General features: G+C 61.3%; 1 protein-coding gene across 5 annotated transcripts in view; it reads right to left on the reverse strand.

Moving 5' to 3' along the window:
- Positions 1 to 3,579: 3,579 nt before the first annotated feature.
- The window catches only part of CRTC1 (CREB regulated transcription coactivator 1), a 73,394-nt gene continuing 60,325 nt past the window's right edge, over positions 3,580 to 16,648 (reverse strand). Inside the window, exons 9-16 of one of the 5 annotated variants that reach the window (XM_061190207.1) lie at positions 14,444 to 14,577; positions 12,560 to 12,712; positions 12,401 to 12,451; positions 10,327 to 10,431; positions 7,338 to 7,670; positions 6,745 to 6,831; positions 5,940 to 6,120; positions 3,580 to 4,671 (exon numbers count right to left, since the gene is read on the reverse strand). In XM_061190207.1, the coding sequence (XP_061046190.1) occupies positions 4,460 to 4,671; positions 5,940 to 6,120; positions 6,745 to 6,831; positions 7,338 to 7,670; positions 10,327 to 10,431; positions 12,401 to 12,451; positions 12,560 to 12,712; positions 14,444 to 14,577 (1,256 nt within the window). In that variant the 3' untranslated portion in view covers positions 3,580 to 4,459. Of the gene's footprint in view, positions 4,672 to 5,939; positions 6,121 to 6,744; positions 6,832 to 7,278; positions 7,671 to 10,326; positions 10,432 to 12,400; positions 12,713 to 14,443; positions 14,578 to 16,648 lie in introns of those variants that run through there. The other 4 variants (XM_061190209.1, XM_061190206.1, XM_061190208.1 and 1 more) reach the window with 4 other exon arrangements.

Genomic DNA, 16,648 nt, shown 5'->3' on the forward strand with positions numbered 1-16,648 from the left:
CCGGGCAGGGCCTGACAAAGGAATGTCCCAAGGACCCCTGTCATATGCTGTGAGACCCCCAGGGGATGGGGCCCAGGGTCCACGGAGAACTCGGGCAGAAACAGACCTCGCTGCCCACTCACCCCAGGCAGGCCTCCCAGGGTAGGCGAGGTGCCAAATCCTCCCCCCAGCTCTTCAGGTCACGTGGGGGGGCGGGCGGAGCTCAGGTGGCCACAGCTCCCTCACCTGAAGCGTCACCTGCAGGGGTGGTAGGCCAGGCCCAAGAGCAGCAGGTACCCTTGACCTTGCACCCCTGTGCCCCAACACCACGCCAAGGGCACCCTGAGGACTCTGACTACAGCTCCCTCAGAACCCAGTGAGGGCGATGGGTGCTGCTACTGCTGTGCCAGGGCTGGGGGCGGGGGCAGGGGAGGTGGAGGGTCTCCTGACCCCATCAGGCCTCACCACACCCAGCCTGCACCCTGGGGTGGGGATGCCTTCTTTGAAAATGCAGAAGACTCAGAATTCAGTTGGGGGCAGGAGTTTGGCAGCAAGTTTGGTTATGAACTAGCTCAGGGTCAGCTGAAATGTGGAGGTCTGGGGAGGGGTGCATCATCCCAGGCGTTCTCAGCTGCCTGGAGGCCTCCAGGTCAACAAAGTCTTCTCTAGAAGCAGGTGATCATGGGGGCTCATTAGGCCCAGGAGGTTGGACAGAGGAGGGTAGCCCCTGCTGCTTGAGTCCCACCCAGCACCTCCATGGGCCTCGTACCTACTCCCATCCCCCGAGACCAGGCCGCAGCCAGCACCCGGCATGCACGCGGCCCCCAAACTGGACACCCACCCCAGCAGGATGGATGGACGACACGGGACGTCTCGCCCTCCATGCAGGAGTCTCACAGCATCTGATGGACGGACAGATGGACAGCTGTCCTTGCCCGCCCCACTGTGACATACAGGCCTCACGACGGGCCCACTTGGCTGGCCACCCTCCTGGGAGGTCGGCCGCCTGAAGAAATCAGGCCAAACACACCTACGACATCAGAACCCTCCTGCCCAGCCCTCAAAACCCACAAGGAGATAACAGCACACAGGCCGCAAAGGCCGGCCAAGCACCCCCAGTGCATACCCCCTGGGTGGGCAGGCAGGTGGCCCTGAAGCCAGTGGGAAGGCTGGAGGTGAGCATGGAGGCGTTGCTGGGGAAAGGGCTGCAAACACACACACCTGCCCTTGCCTTCCAGCCTCGCAGGCCTGGTCCCAGGGAACTCCGTGGACCGCACTGGGGTTGGGGGCTGGACCCAATGCAATTAGGGTCCCTTCTGCTGTGTACTTGTCCCCACAGGGAAGCCTGACTGGTTTTTGGATACCGCTGGCCGTGGGCCTCCAAATTTTGCTGAAGGGTCGACCTGCCCCCTGAGCTTTCCACTGAGCGTCTCAGGGCCCCCTGCCCCAAGGGACTGGCCCCTACCCTTCTTGCCCGGAAGAGCGCTGGGGGGAAGCAAGGCGTGCAAGGAAAGCGGGGAGGGGGCTGCAGGGTACCCCAAACAGTGCTGCCTGTCTTTCCTCTGCTAAGTGCACGGTGCGGGTAGAGGTCCTCACGGGTACCTGTGACAGGGACGTGATCCCCATGAGACTCCTCCTTCTCCTTCCCCAAGTCAACCCTGGGCACTGCAGGGGTGATGCTGACAGGCGGGGGGTGGGGACCAGGGGCATGAACTCTCTTCTCTGGGGGACACAGAGACAGGCTGACCCCAGGTCTCATCCTCGGCCCATGGAGCCTCATGGGGGAACAAATTTACCACCCTGGGGGCTCAGAGGACAGAGGGTAAACTGAGGCAGGTGGGGACACGCTGGTTGGCTCACGCTCCCGGAGGAAAGGTTTGCACAGCTGAGGGGGGCTCGGCCACAGCGAGCAGGTCTATGTACACGATGCAGGGGCCCCGGCTCACCCCTCACGGCGCAGCTCGCCTGAAATCACAGTATTTTCACATCACAAGTCAAAGGGCTGATTCCCTTAAGCTGTCCTGTTTCTAAAAGTCTTGGCAATTCATATTCAATATTTAGTAGAGAAATGATATTTAAGAAAAAAACCAAAATCCCCTGTTGTAGACCCCCAGAGGCTTGCCCAGGCCCAGGAGGGGGCAGTGAACCCTTTGAGGACGCCTGGCCGCTGGCTCCTGGCTGGATCCCCTCCCCGGGAAAACTCTGCACCTACGCCCCTCACGGGCTGAGGCTGCCGTGTTAATACAGTGTCACCTGTGCTCCTGGCCGAGGGATGCTAGAAACGGGCCATGGGGCTGGACAGCCCCTCCTTCCCTGCCCATCTGCACCAAGAACCCAGTGCTGGGCAGATGGGAAGTGTGGGCTGACGGAGCTCCCTCACGGGGTCCCCAACTCCTTGTTTGCAAATGGCATCCAGGAAGGTTGCTTGTAATTTTATTAAGGCCATTTTTTTAAAAAAAGTTCTACATACAAGTCTAATGGTAATCAAACCCTTCTATGTACATACGTGTAGTTTTTCTTTAAAAAAAGAAAAAAAGAGTCCTCACTCTTTGCCCCCAGCCCTGGAAAGAAGACGGGCCCTTGACCTGGATGGACTGACACTAGCCCTAACTCCAGTCCAGACAACAGCGGCGGAGGCAAGTGACCGAGGACAGGGGGCTTCCCGACTGTGGGGCCCCGCGGCCACTTGGCCACGTGCTAAGAGCCCGGCCAGGGAACAAGAGAGAGGGATGGTTGCTAGGATCAAATCTGGCTCCCACAGATAGAGGCAGGAGCTCCCAAGACCCCGACGGAGGCGGAAACGCACCAGGCAGGAGGTGCCAGCCCTGCTGGCAGGCGGAGGAGCGAGTAAGAACTCGAGATGTGACGTCGGAGGGAATGAAACGGACGTTCCTATTCCAAAGCAACTGACAGAACACAAAGCCAGCCCTGTCGCCCCCCTCGCAGGGCCTGTAGGGCAGAGGGATGGCCTCTGGTGCGCCAGTGAGCCCCGATGGATGGTCACCTGGGCCTCCTGAGGCACTTTGAGAAGCACCTGGAAACCAGCCGCTAAAATGCACACTGCTCTTTGCCTCCAAATCCAGCCCTGCCAGGAAGGGTTACGAAAGAGATGGCGGGATGGTGGGAGGGGATGAATGTCGGCTGGTCCTTGGGATGGGGGTGCTGAGGACAGGCTCGTCTCCGGGGCATCTCAGGACAGAGGGGCCGCAGCTGCTGCCGCCAGCCACGGGGTCTAGGACAGGCCTGCCCTGAGGACTGGCTGGCACCTTTGGGAAGGCCGGGCAGAGCTGGGTCTTCAGGAGACCCCTGATGGAAGCCGGGGCTCCTTCCCAGAAGTCTGTTAGGGATCAGAGCAGAGGTCCCTCTGGCCGCTGCTGCCAGCTTCTGCCAGAGTGTCCACCCAGCCCAGCGAGCCCAGCCCAAACTCATGTCCTTCTGTTTTGGGATAACGGAGCAAAAGTAAAAAGGCCGGAGATGCAGCTCAGACCCGGGCAGGCAGCAGACCGCTTCCAGTTAGCTTACAAATATTATAACGTTGGATTTCTAGAATAAAAACATGCTCTCAGCAAGTGTTGGCTTGAAGGAGTCAGTTATTCATCTACAACCAAAATGTAAATACAAACCGAAAGAAACAAACCAAAAAATGCCCCGGCCGCTTCCGACCCCCCACCCCCGGCCATTCTTTAAATAATAGTAACAGTGACCACGGTACAGAGAAAGAAAGATGGAAACAAGTCGCAAAACCCCCTAGAAATAATCCCCGCCTCCACGTGCATCCCCGACAGGCCTGGGTGGGGATTTCACAGCAAAGGTGGCCACCGAGGGGCCCAGCTGCGGGTGGCGAGGCGGGGGCGTGGGCTTCCCTACTGGGCCCCGGGGGAGATGTAGCTGCTTCGCATGCTCCGTTCACATGTTCGCATCCCACCTCCGTGGGATGGAGTCTAGTGTTCTGTGTGTGCTCAGAAATATAAAAGACGGCAGTCCAAATAGTGTTTATTTCCGCTTCATGTCCGCCCACCCCCCGCCCCCGGCGCCTTCTCCTTTTGGCGGGGTGGGGCTGGCTCGCTACCTAACCAAGGACTGGGGGCGCGGGCGGTTGGGGGGACCGGGGACAAAGGAAGGCAGTGAGAGCTGGACAACAGTCGCAAGATGCACCTCAGCCCACCACCGTCGCAGAGCACGGCGCCCCCCGAGCCCGGCGGCCCTGCCCAGCGCGCTTTCCGCATCTGACAGGGGGACGAGAGAGCAGGGAGGGTCCGCGGGGGCGACGACACGCGGCCTCACGCGGGAGGTGGACGACCGGGGTGGGCGGGCGGGTGGGCTGGGGCGCTTGGCGGCATTGCAAGCTCAGAATCACAAGCTCGGCCGTTTGCGAGGGACGGAGCGCCGCCGTCCCCAGGCTTGGGGGGACGCCGTGGGGACCACTGACCGGTGGGGTGACGGAGCCGGGGGCTGGGCGGCCGTGTGCCGGGCGTGCGGCTCACAGACGGTCCATCCGGAAGGTGTCCTCGGTGGCCGGGTCGGCCAGGACCATGTCTGGGTCATTGAGCATGTGCAGTCCGTCCAGGGTCAGGGGGTCAATCTTGAGTTCGTCCAAGGGAAACTGGTTGTCAGAATCGAAGCTGACGTCACCGACCCCGGCCAGCGTGCTGGTCAGTTCTTTAGAGAGGCTGGGAGGGGACTCTCCTGTCACTGGGGGTGAGGGGTACACACAAAACGCTCAGCTTGGCCCTGGCTCCCCGCACCCCGACTCTGCGCCTCCATGGCCCCCATCAATGCTCAGGCCATACCAGGGAGCTCACCTGAGCGGTCTGTCCCCCAAAGGACATTTGCGATGTCTGGGGACATTTTTAGTTGTCACGACTGGAGGGAATGCTACTGGTATCAGGTGGGTGGAGGCCAGGGATGCTGCTCAACACCCCACAGCACACGGGACGGTCCCGACCCAGATGTCGGGGTACCAAGGCCGGAAAGCCCTGGGATGAGGGCTGCGACACAGACTTCAGTGTGACGTGGAGGGAGCAGGGGGCTCTCAGGCTCTGCCAGGTTCTGCCAGGCAGTCTGCTCCGTGTGCATCAGGGGCCTCCCTGTGGGTTGGAGGGAAGCCCGGGTTTCCCTGCAGAGACCCAGGTTCACACCTGGGCTCCTTCCTCTACTTGTGGTGAGACCCTGGGCCTCAGTTTCCCAATCTGGGAAACGGATGTGAAAGTTTTGTTCTTTCTGGTTTGTTGGACAATCACAGAGGCCTGATCCTTCTCACACAACCTCCAAGGCCAAGGCTTCTGCACTCAGAGCATGTCCTGCAGACCCTTGGGGCGGGGAGGAGGCACTGGGTCTGCACTCCAGCCGTGGGGAGCTCTGGGCAGGAACCCCTTCCATCCTAGAGATGTCAGTGGGGACTGCTGAGAGGGTCTCACCCTCAATTCCACGACAGCCCTGGCTTATGAGGAAACCACCTCCTTCTTTGATAAAACCTAGAACCTTCAGGGGCATGACGAGGGGTGGGGGTGGGGGACTGCAGGGTCTGCGCTCTGCTGGGAGAAGACTCACTCAACATGCGCGTGCGCAAGCCTGGGTGCCTGGGCACTGTGCTCAGGCCGCTCGGGGAGGCCCGACGCAGCATGCGCGAGCTCTCACGTGTCTGTCAGCTGCACAGGACAACCCCCGGCAGGCAGGGCCTGCCCCACAGTCACGTGCATCCCCGGCACGCTCAGCTACTGGGGTTCAGGGGACTGGGCAGGAGGTGAAGGGCTGAGGGACTGGTTTCACCCTGTTCTCACTCTTGAGCCTGGGACACCGGACACCTGGTCCAGGGTCCAGTGTGCATTCCCCCAGCCTGTGTCCTGTAAGCCCAGCAGTGAGTCGAGGTTGGTGGGTTCTGGCCTCCTTGGGCAGGGACACCTTGGCCCCGTCGCGCCTCACCCTGCAGGGCGGGGACTCCATCTCCCGCGGCCTCTCACCTGTGAGGATGATATTGGGGATGCTGCTGTGGCTGGGGAAGCTGAGCTGCTGTGTGTCCGGCAGGCTCCCGTGGCTGCCCGTGAGGCCCATCATGGCCGCCTGTGAGTAGTTGAGTGTCGAGCCCGGGCTGTACAGGCTGCTGGAGCTGATGGCATTCTCTATCATGTTGAACTGCTCCAGCTGGGAGAGGAAGCATACAGGTGTGAGGCCAGCCCCCCGAGCTGGCCACCCTGGGACCCCGGTCGTGGTTGGCCAGCCGGCCTGCCTGCGACTGCCAGCACCTCCTCCCCTACAGGACGCCCAGCACCCGTGCCAAGGTACACTTGGCGCTGCCAAGCATGAGTCCCTCTGCCTTGGGGTCTCCCCGTCTCCGAACCTGCCTGGGCCTGCCGGCACATGGCCCCCTCAGAGCTTGCTGGATGGATGGATGAATGGATGGATGGATGGATGGATGAGTGAGTGAACAGCTCCAGGCAGCAGCCAACCCTTCCCGTGCCCACACGCCCCCAGTCCCGGCCTTCACGCAATGCCACTGCAACCTCCCGGCAAACCCACGTGCACGGCCCACACCGAGGCACCGCTGTAACAGCCACTGCCCGTCCCTACCAGCGTTCACCACCCACCCTTCCTCCCCCTCCGCTGGCGGCCTCGTTCTGCGGGCAGGGTGCAAACGCCAGGAGAGGCCAAGCCAAGCCACCCCCTCCAGGGCCTGGGCCTCTGCAGCCTGGAGACTGGAGAGGCTGAGAAGCTCACGCAGAGGAGCGGGCGGGGTCTGGCGAGCGTCTGCGGTGGGCGCCCGCTCACCTGGTGGGACAGAGCATTGGCCTGCCTGGCCGCCATCTGCTGCTCATAGAATGAGTCCCCGAACACGCTGCCCAGGGTGGAAGAGTGCTGCAGACAGAAGAGAGGCCCACTGTCGTCAGGGTTCCCAAAACCAGGCAGGGGGTGCGGCTGCTATGGGGTGGGGGGGGGTGCTCCCACGGGCTGGCTGCACCCATACCCTTCTCCCAGGACCTCACCACCAGCCTGGGCTGGGAGAGGATGGAGGCCTCTGGAACTTCCTGGAAGATGCTCAGGACGTAAGAGGATGATGACGTTTATCTCAGGGCTCCTGGGAGACCCCACACCCGCTGGGGTGGAGGGGTGCACCCCTAATCTCGGGATGATTGCTCCTTTCCACCGCCTGCTCCTGGGGGAGGGGGGCCTCTGCCGCCCAACTTCCCCCAAAGTGCCATCCCATCTCCTCTCCTTAAGCTCAGGTGTGGGTGAACCCGCTGTCGTCAGATGGAAGACGAGGGGCCACAGGGACCGGGAACCCCACCTGACAGGCCCCAGAGGAAAGTGTGTGAGTGGGGCAAGGCGGGAGATACTCTGGGTGTTCAGGGTGGGATGCGTACCTTGTCAGACACGGGAGACGCGGGACAGGCAGCAGGCCACACACACGTGGGCAGGAAGGGTGCACAGAGCGAGCACGGGACAGGTACACGGAAAGCCACTGCCCACCTGTCCAGCCGTGGCTGCCTGCCTGCCCACGAGGCCCTGGGGCCTGGGGGATGGCAGGCAGCCTCACTCCTGTTTGCCCAATGCCAGCTGGGGCAGGGGGATGGGGGCTGCCCCTGGGAGAGAAGCAGGGGGCTGGGGATCCTCTGAGGCAGTGGAGATGCCAAGAATAGGAGTGTGGAGCTCCTGCCCATTCTTGAGATGCTGCCAGGGAGATGGCAGGACAGAGTCTGGCGGGATGTGGAAGGGAGGAAAGGGATGGCCGTGTGTGTGGCCAGGTCACACCGGAGGCAACAGACCTGGGGAAACAGATGCCCCGCCCAGGGCCCTCGGCGTCCCCGAGGCTGGGAGCTCTGGCCTGTTTTCTCCTCTGTAGAACAGGGTGGCCTGCAGAAGTCGCTCCCCTGCGGCCGTTTCCAGGTCAGAGTCTTCACGGACCACAGGCCCTAGACCTCCCCCCTTTGAGCTCTCTATTCTAGAAAGGTCCCCGCATTCTCTGACAACTGCCAAAGCTTGACTCTCAGGCCTCCATCCCAGAGAGGAGTTGGCCACAAAGCCCCCAGCCGCTCTGGGTGTTCAGTGGACTGACCATAGAAAGGGACAGCCACTCCGGCCGGTGCGGTGGCTCCTGGGGATGGACATTCCATTCAAACACCAGGAAAGAGTTAAAAATGTGAAAGGAGTAAGAAGAAAAAAAGACAATGTGGCAAAAAGGCCACATTTGCCCTAAAAATCACCAGCTTCAGGTTTGGAAAAGGGGGCTGTGAGGTTGCTGGGTCTACCTGTGAAGGAGGCAGATGATGGCCTTGGCTGAGGCCGGGGGCAGGCTGTTCTGGGGCACCTGACCCTGTCCCCATGGCCTTGGCCCCAGAGAGGCCCGGCACACACAGGAGACCCCAGATATGGTTTCTCTTGTGAAGCTACCATGAGGGTTTGCCAGAAAGGTCTGCCCAGAATGGAAGGGTTGGGGCGGGAGGGGGCAGCACAAAGGAGCCAATTCCAGCTGCCTAAGGTTCAGGGTGCAGCTGGACACACAAGACATCCGCTTGAGGCCAAGTGGGGCAAGGCGGCTGCCTCGTGCGTCCAGGGGAGATGCTGGCTGGGTCGGGGAGGCGTGGGGTGACCCAGGCCCATGGGCTGATGAATGTGTCCCCCGAGATCCAGCTGCAGTGGGAAACCATGGTTTGCCCCCAAGCGAGCCCCTGGTTGGGGCCAGACAGCCTGCCGGCCCCGTCCTCACATCTGAGTGAGCAGCCTGCCTCCCTGGCCAGTGCCTAATTGACGGACGGACAAACCAACACACAGACACGGGCTTGATGAGACAGCAACACGCTTTCCGCTCAGAATGGCCCACTTTGGTTCAGGCGAACCTCTCCTGAGAGCGATCTGCTCCACCCTTAAATTCCTGTCCTGCCTCACGTACACCAGCCCCAGGCAGGGCTGCCCACCGCAGGCAGGCGCCCCCTATTGCTTCCCCTGCCTGGACCAACTTCTCCCACTCCCGCGTCCCCTCGGCACCACGTGACGAGACCAGACGCGAGAGCTCAGAGCCAACAGGGATGGACGGAGACCATGCAGACACCAGGCTGACCCCCGGCCGGCCCCGAGCTCACTGCACCTTCCCTGCCTTCTGCGGAGTGGGGGGCTGCACGCCGACAGTCCCAGCGGGACCCCTGGCTGCCGTGGGTGGTGGAGGGAGCGCCCTGGGAGAGACCCTCCTGTATCAGTGAGCCATGAGAACAGCCTCAGGTCCCCTGAGGGCTAGGCCTACTGTCCTGACATACAGGGCCTGGCTCGGGGTGCGTGGCTGCGAGCCTGGGAGACGGACAGCGGGGCATGTCGCCGGGGACAAGGGAGCCCACGTCCTGCCTGGAGGAACAGCTCTCCTCCCTCTGCTCTACCCGGGAAGTAAGGCCCTATCTTCCCTTGGCTGAGAAGGAGACTTCAGGGTCTTGGGCACTGCAGTAGCTCCTGAGGTTTCTCAGCTTGGTGACATTCTGGGGATGGGGTGGTGGGGTCCTGGGGAGGCTCTGCTGCTACAGCGAGAAGTCTGGGGCCTGGATGTCAGTTTTGCAGGAACCTCTTCTCCTCTGATGGAAGGTTCCGGACAGAATGCAGCCATGGGTGGAGCAGAGCCAAGAGGGATTCTGAGGAACCTGGAAGTGGTGTGTGTGTGTGTCTGTGTCAGAGATCGGGGTCCCGTAGTGCCTGGTATGGAGGGAAAACCTGAGTCTGATAGACATGATCTAGCCCTGCCTGTTACCTGGGGCAAGCCTCAGTCTCCTCAACTGTGGGAAGAGGACGAGGACACTGGATGGGCTGCTTCCTGTGCTGGGGGTCTGAAAGCGAGAGACACGCCATCCGAAGGGGCGGAGGGGGCTGAAGAGTCAGAGCCCCCATCACAGGCTGGCCATCACCTCAGCTGCACCCTGACGCAGGGGGAGCACGCCTCCACCTCCAGAAGCCTGGAAGCAGGAGGCCTCAGGGCGGGCAGACATGGGTGGGGACGGGTGCACGGGCTGCTCGATGCCTGCTCTGAGCCGCACACTGGGCTCGGCATCCCAGCCACGGGGTGAGGAGCTGGGGCAAAGCCGACACCAACATCACCGATGTGAATGGGGGGCCCGCCAACCCCACCTGGGGCTTGGCGTGGACCACAGAGGCGCCGAGGGAGTGTGACAGCTCCGGGAGGGGGTGCCTTCTCCTTGGCCACTGCCCAGGGTGGCCGCCCCTCACCGGTCCCCACCCCGGTGGAGTGAACAAGATGGGGTGGAGTGAGACGGGAGGCACAGATGGTGGACAGACAGGTAGATGGGGGACACGTGGGGGGGGGTGCCAGCTAGGCTGGAGTGGGGGAGGCCGGGGAGGGGAGGCGGCGTCCCTTACTTGCGGGGAGCTCCCGGGGGAGAAGCCTTGATTGGAGACGGGCGAGGTGGGAGACTGGTTGGCTGGGGAGCCGGCGCTAGTACGGTACTGCTGCAGAGCCGGCGCCTGTGACGACAGACAGGTCAGGATGCTCGCGGGGCCCCAGGCCTGGCTTCCCGGGACTAGCTGTTCGCTGCTGACACCCCCGGCAGGGGCCCATCCCTCAGGTGAGCTGAATACCCAGGGCACCTGCAGGAGGGCACCTGAGCCCAGGGCCTCAAGGGGCCCTACCTCCAAACCCCCCTCTGGGAGGGGTGGGGGCATTCCGTCAGAGAGCCTGGAAACCAGCCTCACAGAATCGCCCTGGGGGGCTGGGGAGGGGCGGAGGGATCAGCCTCTACTCAGCAGGTTTTAGAGCACTCACACGAATGCACACCACACCCACGTATGTGTGCACACAGCTGCACACGTGTGAACATGCACACCCGCACGGGCAGGGAAGGCCCAGGGCCAGTCAGATGCCCTCGGGCTAACAGCCAAGGCCGTCTGGGGCACACTGCAGGGCTCCTGGCGCTGGGCAGTCACTATCACTGGTATTGCTTGGGACAAGTCCGCCGGGTTATGCTGTCCACAGACTTCCAAGGACGACCACCTCCTCACTCGAATGACAAAGGGTCTTGGCTTCTTATCAGACCCCTGGGGGGCAGGACGGGCTAGGCCAGGACCTGGATTTAGACCCTGCTCTGGTCCTACCCAGTGAGCCCCTGCTGTGTGCCTCTGGGCAAGCTGCCTGACCTCTCTGAGCTTGTTCAATGAGACCCAGCCGGCCGGCCCAGGGCTCCCTAAGTGCTATGTCTCCTTCATTTCCTCAGCGGCCTGTTCTGAGCAGTTTGGGATGGCGGTTGAGCCCAGATGGGGCAGGGGGCTCGTGCAGCAGGGTGCGGGTGTCAGAGACACCAGCGTGGTCACTTGGCAATGACCAGGTCAGGCCTTCTTCGGGTTCGAAAGAGGAAAATGACCAGAGGGACATTCTCCTCGCTTGGGTGGATCTACAGAAACTCACAGAGGAGGCCACTGGAACCCGAGCCCCGCGGGAGCCACCACTCCCACGGAAGGGGAGGGGGTTGCCTGACAACAGCACCCTGACCCGAGAGCCTGGCCTGGATAGCCCATGTCTCCAATGTCCCCCCAGCTCCATAGCGAGGCACCGCCATGGCAGGGTGTCATGGAACTGGGTGCCCCAGGCAGCCCCACTGTCAGAGCCACCCCCATACCTGCTGTTTCTGCCCAAGGCAAGGCTTGGGTGCAGTCCCATCCAAGGGGACCCCTGAGGTCTGCCCTCTGAGGGATCAGAGCAGCCTGGAAATGTGGGTTTCTACCTGTTGGGTCACCTGCCTGCCCCGGCCAGCTCGGGGGGGGCCTGTTCTTCGCAGAGCACATGATGTTCTGATGACATTTATCCTGGGGCTGGCAGCCATGGGCCAAGTGAGTGGGGAGGGCTGCCTGGGCCCCAAACGTGGGTCCCTGTTCCTCTGGATGTGGCCAAAGGTAGCTGTGACCACTCCCTTCCCATCAGGGCACTGTGCTGTATGAACCACAGAACTGGCTTCATCCCTTCTTCTCCTCCAAGTTCAGCTCCATCCCTCTGGCTCTCAGAAGTCCATTCCCGAGGCCCTGAGAGCTCCGTGTTCTCCCTGCCTCCGAGGAAGCCCTGTCTTGGGTGGGAAGGGCTGAGGGGGGCAACCGGGGCCATGGGGGAGGGCTTGGCAGCCAGACGTGAGGTGGCCCGTCCTGCGTGAAGTCTGGGGCACCTGACCCCTGCTTGTGCCTCAGTTTCCCCATCTATACCGGGGTGGCAAACTTGGCTTGAGGATTCCAGGGAGAATCCCCCACTGAGCTCCCAGCCCCAGGCAGTGTTTGCCTCAGCCCCAACCCCTGGCCAAGTTGGCCTCAAAGTGGAGCCTCAAGGTGGCTGCACATAAAGCCAGGCACCCTGACACTCCTCCTGCAGGTCCGATGGGGGTCTCCCACAGCCCCTGGGCTCCTCCTGCACAAGCCCCACCCCCACCCCCGTCAGGCCCCGCCCCGGGCTTACCGAGGCAGTGTCGATCCCCATTGGCGGCTGGCCCGAGTTCTCTGGGGGGGACTGGGGGAGAGAGGACGGTACCGTGACCGCAAGCGGGGGCAGTTGGGGCCCCCGAGTCAGGCTGGCGCTCGGCATCAGGGAGCCGCCCTGGGGGAGGCCGACAGGCACCTGCGGGGCCGGCGGGGGTGGCTGCTGCTGGGACGCAGGCGGCGGCGGGGGCGGGGGCTGAGGCTGAGGCGGCGGCGGCTGCTGAGAGCCCGCCTGGGTGAAGAAAGCATAGGGCAGCTGCTGCTCCAGAGACAGGGCGTCCATGGCCACGGCCTGAAGGGAGAGGAGGGCATCAGATGGGACACATGCTCAAAGGAGTGGGCCGGGCGGGCTGTGAGCACCTGGCTCCCAGGGGACCCCCATGGCTTGGCGTGATTGACACTGAAGTGAGAGATGAACAGAGGGATGTCCAGACCCTGGACCAGGGAAGCGAAGCGGGCTTCCCCCAAGGCCCACGGAGGACTGGGCCGCAGCTCAGTAGGCCTGCCCCCAGTGAGCCTTTCTCACTGCACACCCTTCCACACCTGCAGAGACTCAGGATGCGCCACCCCCATCCCCCGCCTCTCTGAGCTGGAGTTTCCCCACTGTGGGCAGGCACAGGGCACCACACTCTGGCAGCCCAGTGGGGAGCCAGCACCTAGCCCCTGTGGGGTCCTGCCGGGGAGAAGGAACCCCCTCCCGCCACCCTGCAGCCTGGGCACCAAGGGGAGGCTGGAAACGCTGGGGCTGATGGAGGTCCCTGTGTGGTCACTCGGCAATGACCAGCTCGGGCCCCTCTTGGAGTTGGAAAGAGGAAAATAACCAGAGACAAGTTTTCCAGGCTCACGAGTCTGCGCGGACAGTTCCTCAGGCAGGCAGGCAGGCAAGGGCTCCTGCCTTCTGAGGGAGGATGGATGTGCCCAGCAGCTACAGGATGTAAACACTTAGCAGAACGCCAGAAAGGAGTTTCCGGAAAGGGAAGGCAGGCCTCAGGGGTGGGGCGTGGCGGGGAGGGAAGAAGAGGCTGGGGTCACGGATGAAGAGACTGAAGACACAGCCGCTAGGAGCCACGCATGGCTCTGTTTGGATCCTAATCTGAACGAGAACTGTACAAGAGACAGAGACACGGTGGGGAGCCGAGACCAGGCCGGGCATTGGAAGGTATAGAAGAACTACTGTTAATTTCGTTGTGGGTGGATAAGACCATCGAGGTCATGTTAAAAGCCAAAGAAACAATATTATCTATCAGGGACTGAAAAGCAGACAAAATGGACAAATTCCTCAGAACACACAAACTACTGAAACGGACCCAAGAAGGAAAAGGACGTCTGAGTAGGACCGATATCGAGTAAGGAGGTGGGATCAGCCACCAAAAACTTTCCAGTGAAGATCCGCCAAGACCGCAGCACCTTCACTGAATTCTACCAAATGTTCAAAGAAGAATTAATACCAATGCTTCTCAAACTTTTCAAAAAAATAGAAGAGGAGGGAACACTTCCTAACTCGTTCTACGAGCCTGGATTAACTAAAAAAGAGAAGATTCCAATTATGGAAATCGGAAACGAAAGGAGCAATATTACTAACCACTTTACAGAAATAAAAAGGATTATGAGAGTACTACGAACAACTGTATGCTGGCACGTGGAATAACTTTGATGAAACGGACCAACTCCTAGACACACACAAACTACCAAAGAAGCAGACAAAGCAAACATGGTAAATTGGGGGGAAAAAAAAAAAACCTTCTCTAAACATTTTATTTTGGGAAATTGCAACTAGATCCTAAAGAAGAGAACAGCATAATAAAGAATGCCCAGTCACACGGGCACAAGCTAACAGCCATGATGGGCACAGGGGAATCCAGGCCACTGATTTCTGCATTCCCCGTGTGTTTGAAAATTTGACAACAAAAAGCAAAAAAAATGTTGGCAAGATTTTCAGGATTCTGCTCCCTGGAAGGAGCGTGAGGCCTCCCAGAGAAGCAGAGCAGGGCCCCACCTCCCCCGCCCCCCTGAGCCCTCGCACCTGAGTGATGGGTGACAGTGGGGAGAGAGTGGGCGACACCTGCTGGGCCTGCTGCCGCCTTGCCTCCGTGCTCAGGGACAGCGGGCTGACGCCGGCCGGGCGGTGCTGTGGCGAGGAGCCAGGCGTGCTCATCCCTGAAAGGAAGGGAGGGTGGGCGTGATGCCAGCCACTGGGATCATGGCAGGGGGCACTCACACACCCAGGGTCATTGCTGAGAACAGTCCAATCGCTAGGACAGACGCCAGTGGGCACATCCTGATAACCAAACCCGGGATGTCCCCTCTGAGGTCCCGATACCCTGACCTCAGGGTCCCCCAGCTCTGCATGGGCTCCCACCTCCAGTGCTGACCAACACTCTCCCCACAGATCCTGCCATCCCTCCAGGAGGGGCGTGTCCCACAGGTCCTGCCAATCAGCGCTTCCCCACCTCTGGGCTACCGCATGATTGGCCCCCAGATGGACACGTGACTAGGCTGGCCAAATGAGACCCTGCCCAGGGGCTTTTGATGGAACTCCAGGAAGGGAGGTCCAGAATTGTGTGAGGAGGCATCCTGGTAACCACAAGGGAGCTGAGGGGCAGAGATAGCACCTGAGCCCCAGACCCAGCACGCTGGCACTTCCCTGGTTTCAGAGACAGTCCTCCTTTTTATTTATTTTTTCCTAAAGTGGCTTGGGTTTTGGTTAGCTCCAACCAAATCAGTGCTGCCTGATGCTGCAGTTTCTTCTTGAGCCTCATCGTTCTCCTCACCCTCATTCCGTGAACGTGCCCCTTCCCATAACTGCTCCTTTGGCCAGATCTCCTCTTGGCCCCTGACCTCTGTATCTGGCAGCCCTTCCCCCGACATCACGCACCCACGACCTTCTCCTCCCACCTCATGCACTCCCCATGCTGCAGCACCAACCCCACCAGGATGCCCGAGCAAGAAAGTCAGTTATTTTATCTTCTTCCTGATGGAGCTCTTGCTGGGGGGGAGCTCCAAGTCACCCCTTCCCTCACCCTGGCCCCCTCCCCCAGCAATCTGATCCCTGGATGTGTCTGCTGTGAAGGAGCTAAGTAAGGTCAAGTTCAGTGTGTTGGGGCCTGCCAGATGATCCTGGGGCACTGTGCCAGGGAAGCAACGGGCCCCCTGATGCTGGGGGGGGAAGGGAGCCCTGGGGGCCTGGCCTGATCACCCCAGACTCAGTTTCTTTGTCCTCTCCAGTTCACCGTGAGGCCCTAAGGAGGTCGTGAGCAGGCTCAGAAGAGAATCTGGCCCGCAGTCAAGGCCAGGTGAAGGTGCCTGACTCACTGGGGGAGCTGGGCCCACCCCGCAGAGGGCACCAGATCAACCTGGTTCCAGCGGGTGAGGTGGCAGGTTCCAGGGCTGGCAAGAATGCACCCAGCATACACTGAGGGGAGATGACGGGCAGCCTTTCCTCCACCCCAGGCAGCTGTTCGCTGGGGCTGTGTCATCTGTGCAAGGCGAGCCCGGTCACGCCTGCACTTCCCCTCGGATGCCCTGGCAGCTCCACTCGGCTGAGCACTGCTGGGGGGGCCTGGCACCATCGACAGCTCCTGTAGCAGAGCCCCCGGGGGCCAGTTTCTGCACAGACCTTGGGCCCAGAATCAGGCTGCTGCAAACACAGCAACGTCAAGGGAGCCATCGACAGAGGCCTAGTCAGGAGGAGTCCGGAAGACGCCTGCTGAGAGCACACTGGGAGTCGGGACCCTGCACTGCTCCCTCGTCTTCTCTGAGCATCCGACGCTTCATGTGTCCGGCGGAACGAGGAACGCTCAACATGCACGTCGGGAGCAGATGTCGGGGCTCAGTAAGCAGCAGAGGCAGATGCCAACAGAGAGGGGGACAGAGGGGCGATGGGGACGGGAGGGGCCCGCAGCAAACTGGAGTGCTCTAGCCCAGCTTGAGGCACACGACCTCGACCCACCATTGCTGGGCCTGACTCTTCCAAGAGAAGCTGGAAATCCAGGTTTTTACGTGCATATTTGAATGTCAATTCAAAGCATCACACACACAATCGTAGGCCAGCCAAAATATACTGGGGGGCTGGATTTGGCCCTTCGGCTGCCGCCTCTGACGTCTGTCCTGAAGACAAGGGAGTTTTTAATCCTCTGCTAGGCTGTAACGTGAGCTCCTGGCCTCACATGGGGCGGCCACCACCCCCTGAGACACCAGTTGGGCCGGGAGGGCTGAGGGATGCCTTGCT

The sequence above is a fragment of the Eubalaena glacialis genome, chromosome 4, assembly GCF_028564815.1.
Source record: "Eubalaena glacialis isolate mEubGla1 chromosome 4, mEubGla1.1.hap2.+ XY, whole genome shotgun sequence".
NCBI lineage: Eukaryota > Metazoa > Chordata > Mammalia > Artiodactyla > Balaenidae > Eubalaena > Eubalaena glacialis.